This window comes from Agelaius tricolor, unplaced genomic scaffold (assembly GCF_023055355.1).
Source record: "Agelaius tricolor isolate 1412-34295 unplaced genomic scaffold, bAgeTri1.0.p SCAF_4, whole genome shotgun sequence".
Lineage (NCBI taxonomy): Eukaryota > Metazoa > Chordata > Aves > Passeriformes > Icteridae > Agelaius > Agelaius tricolor.
The window spans coordinates 29648275-29657689 of NW_027269264.1; the positions used below are offsets into that span (position 1 = coordinate 29648275).

Below are 9415 nucleotides of genomic sequence, written 5' to 3' on the forward strand. Positions count from 1 at the left end.
CCTTTCCCCATATAGAAATTTATACACATATGGTGTGTTGTAACCACAAAGAATTTGTCAGCCAATTCTTTCAGCATTATCTGTCATTAACATTTTTTTTTTCCTTTTATTTTCTCTTCATTTTCTTCAACAGTGCGGGTGTTGGAAGGACTGGAGTATTCATAACCCTGAGCATTGTGCTAGAACGAATGAGATATGAAGGCGTTGTGGACATCTTCCAGACTGTCAAAATGTTAAGGACACAGCGGCCAGCCATGGTACAGACAGAGGTAAGCATGAGTATCCTTATGCAATGGTGATGGAAAAGAAATGGTATTTACACAAGCAAAAATATGCACAGATAGATACTGTATAAAACATGCTTACAGTCATATCTCAAGACATATATTGGCCCTGTGACTACAGGGTAAAATCTGTAAAAGGACTATTTCCTGTTATCGCAGTAGTTACTGCAAGATGAGGAAGAAAAAAAATCATTTCAATAGTGGATCCTAAATTATGGTAGTTAAGAAAATCCATTTGTGAAGCATCACACATATTTATTTGATCCTTGCTCCCTGGCAGAAATGTGTGGTAGTAAAGAAACAGGCAAATTGTTTCTGCAGGTGGATCCACTGATTTTATTTTTTTTTCTCCTGGGAGCAAGGTCTTGATTATGTCTTCAGACTGACACTGTATTATTTTCATGGTTTTTTTGTGTCACCAAGCAAGTGGCTCTTTGGCCTGAAAATCTTAATGGTAAATTCAGCATTCAGGATAACTATAGTGTAAATAATTTCTATGCTATTAAGTGTGGCATAGAGAAATAAAGAAAGTGATAGGTAGTATAGACCAGTTACCTGTGCCTGTATGCTTGGAAATCTGTCACATCATAAAGAATGCTTAAACATTATCAGTTTTGCCTTAATTTCTGAGCAGAAGACTGGGACTAAGCCAGAGCCAATAGGTTAGGAGGACCAACAAAAAGGGAAAGAGAAGGGAAACATTTTCGATCACACATGTATTTAGAATAATTTGATTGACACTGGCCTCTAAATTAAGTCTGTGAAATTTAAGATGGTTCTCCAGAGTTTGCCATTTTCCACAAGAAAATTAAACTGGTTCCATAGAAGCTGGGTAGTTTTACTTCTAAGACAACTTCATAAAAGCTTATATGAAAAATACAAATATTTATTTTTAATCTTGTCAGTTAGCCAAGTAAATCACTGTGACCATACTGAAGAGTTAATTCCATTTATTTTCTATTACCATCATTCTTCTGGATAAGCAAAATGAAAAATTACTTCTTTCTGTCATTTTGGCTGCAAAAAATAGCTAAAGTATACAGAAAACTATGCTTCTTTGAGCCTACCTGACAAATGCAGAGTTCAATTCTGCAATATATGCTCCCTCCTCCTGTTTTGACTTATTTCTGTATGCTACCCTGCATCCCCACTGCTGAAAGCAGAGGTGTTCTGTAGGCATTTCTTCCAGGATTCTGTGGCAAACAAATCTCTCATTCAGTGTTACAAACTGCCAGGAAATCTAATCCTTATTAAACAAAGCACTTCCATGTGGACCACACGCACACTTAAAATTGCATATGTGTAATGTATTCTGCCACTGTTCTAACTATTCCAACTAACAGAAATGAACTATGAGTAATCATACTACCTCAGTGAAGCAAATACCTGATTAGTTTCCTGGCCTAAAGAATTTTAATTGTGATCTTAACAACTGCAACCTGTGCAGTTACCACACAGCACTATCAGAAAAATAAACAGACATCCCTGGTATTTTTGAGAAATTTCTTTTATGTTTGTTTTTTTTTTTAATTTTCTACTTTTTACCATTTAAACCAAGAATGGCAGTTGGAAATAAATATGTACATGTGCCATTTTAATGTAAGTGTGCAACAAAACATAAATGTGCAAAAGGACTGCTTTATGGAGGTGAGAATAACACAAATTTACAAATGTTGGATTCATCTGAGGTATAAGAAAATTTCTCAGCACACTAAACTTCTTTCTGCTCCAAGGTATAGGTTGAAATGAAGTCTGATTTATATGAATAAGGTCCTTTAGCTCTAGATTTCTCCTTAGGTCCTTTTCTTGCCACAGGCCAAGGTATCTTCACATCTTCATCAAAGCCTATCTTACCGAAAGGCTGGAATTCCCTTTGCTTGCTTTACATGATTTTTAACCTGATGGTTTTTCATACAAAATTCCAAATTCAAGTTGTGATGGACCTTTTTACTTAGTGTGTTGCATTAGCTGTAGAATTCATTGTTTATTTTGCTACTTAGTTTCAAATACATGCAGGGAAAGCATCCTAGCATGTTCCTATCAGAAGAAAGCTTTATGCTGATATTGTTTTAATCCAGAATAACAGACTGTCAGTAGGTGGGTATATAGTCTCTGCACAAAAAGAAGCTCCATTCTGTGGAAAATGTTGTTGCATTAAATGACTGTCTATCTTCATCTGTTGTAACTCAGGGTGGCTTTCTGTTGGTGTCAGCAAGTGAATATTGCTGAACTGCAGATGCCTCTGCAGTATATTTGTTTGTAGATACAAAATATTCACTATTTACTTGAAAGAAACTAGAAACCAACCAACAAACTGACTTTTTGATGCATTTGTTTTCTATTTTTCTTTCTCTAGGATCAATACCAGTTCTGCTATCGAGCCGCACTGGAGTATCTGGGCAGCTTTGATCACTATGCAACATAAAAACCCATTGTGGATTTTTATTGCAGGCCCTTTAAGATCCAGAGAGCCGCTTCTGAGCCATACAATGTGCTTTAGAAGTACTTCTTAACTCTTAGCTAAGGAGCAATTATTGGGGATATATAAAATAAAAAATAATAAAAAAAGAAACAAATGAACAAAATATTGGGGATATATAAAACAAAAAACCAACAAAAAAAAAAAACCCCACCCAACAAGAAGTATTCCATGTGGACCAAGAATTCACAGTTTAATAACCTAACCATAATAAAAGAATCCTGACCACTGAGGCGTCTGAAGGATCTCATTTACAGATACCTCAAGGGTTCGACATTGGTTGAAGTTAAAGGGAAGAGGAAACTTAATCAGAAAGAGTGATCATCTTATTCAGGATTACACGATTTTGCAAAGAGGAGTTTTGAGAACTGCAGTTCAGTGCAAGATGTTTGTTGCAAGGTTGGATTCTGGCTTCTCAAAGCGGACTCTTTACTTCAACATCACTGTTTCCCATCATCCTGCTCATCATAACACTTAAGGGAAAATGTGGGAATGTTTAAAAAGAAAGTCCTTGATTTAGTTTTTTAGTATTGTAAAGATACTGCTGACCTGTGCTTCATTTTTAACTGTGTAAACTTTTTCCTTTTTTTAACAAGAGTTTATCATTCGATGAAGTGAATTAAAGAGAAGGTTGCATAACTGTTAATATTTTTGTTTAAAAATGTAGATTTTTTTTTTTAAGCTGTAGAACTGTTATCTGTAATATTGTGCTGTAGAAATGTTAGATACTTTGAAAATTTGCACATTTTTGTGCAGTCCTACAGTACCACAGTCTTGTTAGATATGAATTTTGTAGTTTTATTTGAGTTTTTTTTTTCCTTTAAGAAAATATTCATTGTAATCAGTTAAATCAAAATGGGGCTTTTGGTTTATTTTGGAATCAACAGGGAGGCGCAAAGTATAAAGATGCTGCTAGCACATACACACACACGCACACATATGCACATGCACACTCACACCCTCTCTCTTTTATATATATATATATGTATTACTGTCTACCCTTTTTTGACTCTCCATATAGTTGCAGAGAATACAGATGGATTCAGATACAGATTCACACACATGCACATAAACATATCAGTCCTTACATACCTGGATTTATGAAAGCATTGGGAAAGTTTTTCCACATACGACAATTATATCAGACTGCAATTTGATCATCTCTGCATTTTTAAGGTCCATAAACTTCTGTTTCAAAGAGAAGTGAGGAATGCACATCATTGATATTTGAATGCCATCTCTATCCCAAATGATATTTCTATCCACATTTCCACCTGAACACACACACACATGCACACATACAGAGCACACACATGCACACACGCACACAGAGTATGTGATTTAGGCTTCAAGTGAAGTTCAATATTTGTAACACTATAGTGCAATAAGAAATCATATTATTAAATGTAGGAGGTGTGCATGTGGGAAAGGTCAGTGCATATCCCTTTAGGAGGGGAGAATGTTGTAATATACTAGGTATTAAGATGTTTTAAAATTGTATTCAATAGTATACTGTCTATAGTGTGCGCTATATAATTTACATTTATCGTATGTAACAGGGCAAAGCCAAACACACATTGCTCTGTGAAATCAAACGTTTTGTGGCATACAGCATTGTTTGGGGATGCTGGGGTTTATTTTAATTTTACATTTAGAGTGCCTTATATTTGATGCCTATTTTGAATAGTATTTCTTTAAGTTAGCCTTCATTTGTATTTAGTTTAGTTTGTTTATATCTCTGTTGTTCTTTTCAGACATTTTAATACCATGTACCAGACAATTTTGAAAAATATGCATTTCCAGTTTCTAATCAAGTATGGATGGTAATAAATGATAACCCAAAACATATAGGTAGTCAAGGTCCTTTATCTTTCCATATTTCTAATAACAGAATAGCCCACAAATTGGAAATCTATTTCTGGTTGGCTTTTCAAACCCACTTTGTCACTGGTTATAGTGTTATCTGTCATTGCCGAGCTGTAGCAGCACAGTAGCAGTAGTTGACATCAGCAGTGCTTATGCATCTTCTTTTTTCTTTTTTTTTTCTTTTTTTTTTTTTTTCAGATTTATTTTGGGCCAAGTCCTGCTCATTCACTTGTGTCAACAGATTGCTAAAGTCAAACCCTTGCTTTCAGTGGGAAGGTTCATGTAAGGCTAGCAAGACTGAGCCCACATGACATATTGGAGATTGACAGATTTTATTCCAGGAAAAAGGAAAATTCTCTAAACAGCACAAAGTACTTTTTGAGACTCTTTCTAGAATGCTGTTTACATTGACCTTGGTCAGCATGTGTTCTGCTATTGTTAGTAGATCAGCATCAAAGGATGCTTTCTTTGGGGTTTCAAATAGGATCATTGCTGTGGCTTCTCCATGTGGCCTCAATATTTTTAGTTCTTCTTCCAATTTTCCCACTCCTATGAGAAGTAAAAATAAGAAAGACCAAACTCCAGCAATTGTATTTGAGCACTTTTGTAATGAAAAAAAACCCAAACCAAAAAAATCAAAACAGAAATATAAATATATATATATATGGAATAGAAGTATTATAGAAGGCTACCTCAGAATGAGATTCTATAACTTACATCTGAACCAGAGAAGAATGTGCACTATGTTTCTTTCTCTTCTTCTTTCTTGATTTATATGTTGAAATAATTAATAAAATACCAGGTTATGTAGTGTGGTCATGTTCTTCAACTCAAATATAAGAATTCAGAAATACAAAACAAAGTGTCATTTTGAAAACATAGACTAAGGAAGGTTCCTGCACACTGGATCTGTACAAAGATCAGTGCATTTTCCCTAGCAGGCTGTCTTGCAAGCTCCAACAAACCTAAGGGAGTAAAAGAAATACAAAAAAGCAGAGCCAATTTGTGAGAAAAACTATTGTACAACTAAATAGTCCTTTCAGGTTTTTTGTTTCTTACAATAGCTCTTAGCATCATTGATGTGCATTCCACTTTCTGTATTCTAATATATGCATTCTACAGTTAATTTAAATTGTGAGCATCTTTGTCTACATACATCATACATTTCCAAGCTTAAAATTGATTTCATCAGCATAACCAGTACGGTGCTATTATTTACGTTTGTATGTGTAGTTATGTCTAATTCTGTAATTAGTTGCAATGGGGAAAAAACCACAAAATATATGAAAATGATTTATACAAAAGTTTAATTTAGCTCTTTTTTAAAAATTTATTTGAGTGGTTAGATAGCAGAGAAGATGGCTGGGGGAAGGAGTGACCTTCTAAGGAGATTTGCACTTTCTATATATACCTTTGTACTATGCACTGCCCTATTGATTCTACACCCAATAATAACTTGAACCCATCTGTAAGAAATTGCTTACAAAACCCACTTGTATGTATTTAAAAGACACAGAACATGTAAAAGGAAAAAAAAAGCAACAGCTTTTTTTGTTTCCTTTTATTCTCTCCCATTTTTCTTTATGTTTTTTTCTTTTTTCTTTTTTTTTTCTTTTTTCTTTTTTTTTTTTCCCTTGGTGCCCTGATACTCCACAGATATCAGAAGGCTGCAGGTCTCATTATAACCATCCATTATGTGGCTTTGCCATTCAAGCTTGGAGTGTCTTTACAAAGATAATAAAAACTTGTGTTCTTTGCTCTTGTTTTGGATGCATAGACTGAAAAACTTTAAAAAATTACCTTGTAAAATGGCTTGTTAAAAAAGATACAATTACCTCTAATTAGTAGTACGCGTAAATGTTTTACAGAATGAAAGGCGTGCTTTTTATTTTCTTACTTCGTTACATTGGTGGCAAAAGGAAGTCTGTATGAAAATCAGTTCTTTGCTGACACAAGTTCCATTTGTTACAGATGAATTCTAATAAAATGTCAGTGTTATGCAGCCCTGGTCTTCTTTCTTAAGCAGTACTTTTGAAATCAAAACTTGTTTGGTCCCTCTTGGTGATAAAGGAGTTTAATTGAAACTACAAAGCAGTCATTAATCTTCTTAACTAGCTGCTGGACAGTGGAAAATGCATTCGTAGGTTAGCAAATATATATCATCTTCAGCAGCAAGCTTTGAGCCAGCACAGGCAAACCCTTTGGCATAATTTCTCATAGTTTCATCAGTTTAATTGAAATTACCACACTTTTCATGCCTCTGGAGTTCCCCTTTGTTCTTTAGAAATGTATCACTACACTGAGAAAATAGATTGTTCTCCATTCATAGGTGCAACTCAAAGAGGGCAAAATATCCACACATTTGAGGTAAATTGTGAATTTTTAATCCCTGCAGATTTGGCAGCTTCTGGGATAAATCCAAAGTCAGTTGTCAGAATTTAGTCCCTGGAATTGTGTTAGGCTGTCATGAGTTTTGACTGATTTCTGTTATGCACTGCATATGCAGTGAGTGCAAATGTGAGTCTGTGAGGCTACTATCCAAATACTGTGGTAAAGTTTTTAAACACGTTGGAAAAGTTTTAGATGAATAAACACACTATAGATGTATCGAGGCAAGCTACAAGGGGCATGGCATGGCAATCTATTCAAAGAAAACAAGTCTTGCTCTGTCTGCTTGTTTGGAAAGAAGGCAGGTTCTGTCTCCAAGATTACTTTGTAAGGGAATACAGTCTATTAGCAATTAGTATTAAGTACATGTTAATAAAGAATTCTCTGTGCTGGAAGGATGTGCACATAGGGTGATTTCTAAGAACTTGTATTGTTCTTGGCCTAATTTCCACTTGAAGATGGTGATAATAGTGTAAATGTGAAGCCTTGGTATTCTTACAGAGGCCTATTAATGTTTTTCCACTGACTTCTGTGGATTTTACAATTACTGCATTGCAGGCTGCCTTTGACTTGAACCTTTTTTGCGTAGTCTGTGCAAGGTGGTTTAGAGCTGTGTTATGTAAGGGTTTCTTTAACTATCTGAGTGGCTTTAGATGGTACCCTTTAATGTCAGCATTGACTTCTTTGGATTTTCCTGTTCTGTGCGTCTAGCATGGACCATAATAAAGTGTGAAAATGAGTATTGACAAAAATATTTGGCTGTGTATGGCTTAATAACTTCTAAGTTAATGGGGTTTTAACAAAAGTAAGTTCTAATTCATGCTTAACACAGAAAAAAGATGTCGTGTACTTCGAGATCATTACTGTTCAGAAATGCTGTGGAGATGTGAAATTAACCTATCTCAAAGCAAAGCAATAGCTACAGACCTTCAAACACAATAACATTTACATCTTTTCTATATTATCCAATCACTCGGACCAAATTCCAGAATTTCCAGAATCTTTAGTGTTCATTAGTATCTCTCTAAATGGGTCAGTCCTGATTCTAAGGTAATAAGGGATTTCCATCTATAAATTTACCCATTGCCTGTTTTTCCCAGTCTGTGCAGATGGAAGTGGGACGGAAGGGATCTATTTGGCTACTCACATTTGGTAATGGAATAAACAAAGTACTGAAAAAGTAATGATAAGGAATGTATGAAAATAAATCATTCATTAACTAGTGCCCAGTCCATTAACAACTGGATCTGTACCTAGTGATCCCCAGTGATCACTGGCCAAAAAAGAAAAAGGAAAAAATCTTTCTGGAAATTGCTGTGTCTTTTTTACTTCAGATGCAAACATGTCCTTTTCCCCCCCGCCCCTTAACCAGTTTTAAGCAGAATGAAGTTAAATTATTTTTCACAGACTTTGGAATTTTGAGGAAAATAACCAACAAATTTGCTGATGTGTAAGCCACATATCATTGATAAATCACTTCTTCTTCCACAACACTTCACGTGCAAAAAAAAAATCTGTCTTGCCCATGAAATTGCTGAATTTTATGAAATAGCTTTGCATTTTGAAACCTTGAAATATGACAGCTTTAGATCATGAAACTTCAACAGCACTGGATCAAATTGGCAAAATGTCCACAGAAGATACCAAATGGTATCAATATTACTTTCACTGTCAAAGAATATCTTTAAAGCAATTTCAAAAGTTTGAAAGACTGCTATTTTTGTCATTATTTCACTTTGCATGGGGAAATAAAACACTGATGGGGTGTGAGGTCATAGAAAATTTTAATGCAAAGACCTGTGGCAAAATTTTATTGTATTTTTAAAATTTAATTTTAGTTTACTTTTTTACTACATTTTTTTTTTTTAATTTTTTTCCCTTTTTTCTCAAGGAGAATCTATTAATGCAGTGTTACTGCAACTGTTTGGAAAGTTACTTGATTCAAAACCTAAAGGATTTGAATATCATAGATATACAAGAGATTATATTATATATAATAATATATTATATACAATATTCAAGAGAATTTTCTCTTTATACTGTCCTGTGTTTTCAACAAGTTGGTTCTGTCATCCAAATCTGCTTATGAAGAGTACCATGGTAATACACAAAATGTTTTTCTATCACTAATGCAATGAGTCAAGATGGAAGGAAACATCTGCTGACTAGCTTTCAGAGGAAAGCAGAATGATAACCTGCAAATGAGACATTGTAGTGAATAGAGATCATTTTGCATCTAGACTATAAATAGGATGCTTTTGAACCCAAAATGCATTCAGCTTGCTTCTGTCAGCAAAAGTCTTAATTATTGTAGCTGGAACAAGCAAACAACCTTTCTTTGCCAATAAAAGTACTTCATTGTATATTCAACAGCCTTATTGGATATAGAATGTAAATC

The 9415-nt window shown here is 34.5% G+C and overlaps 1 protein-coding gene across 40 annotated transcripts in view; it reads left to right on the forward strand.

The window, feature by feature from the left end:
• Window positions 1-6631, forward strand: part of PTPRD (protein tyrosine phosphatase receptor type D) — a 1154223-nt gene extending 1147592 nt beyond the window's left edge. For all 40 annotated transcript variants that reach the window (XM_071425013.1, XM_071425049.1, XM_071425014.1 and 37 more), the window contains 2 exons: window positions 134-269; window positions 2641-6631. In XM_071425013.1, the coding sequence (XP_071281114.1) occupies window positions 134-269; window positions 2641-2709 (205 nt within the window). In that variant the 3' untranslated portion in view covers window positions 2710-6631. The remainder of the gene's footprint in view (window positions 1-133; window positions 270-2640) is intronic.
• The last annotated feature ends 2784 nt before the right edge of the window (window positions 6632-9415 follow it).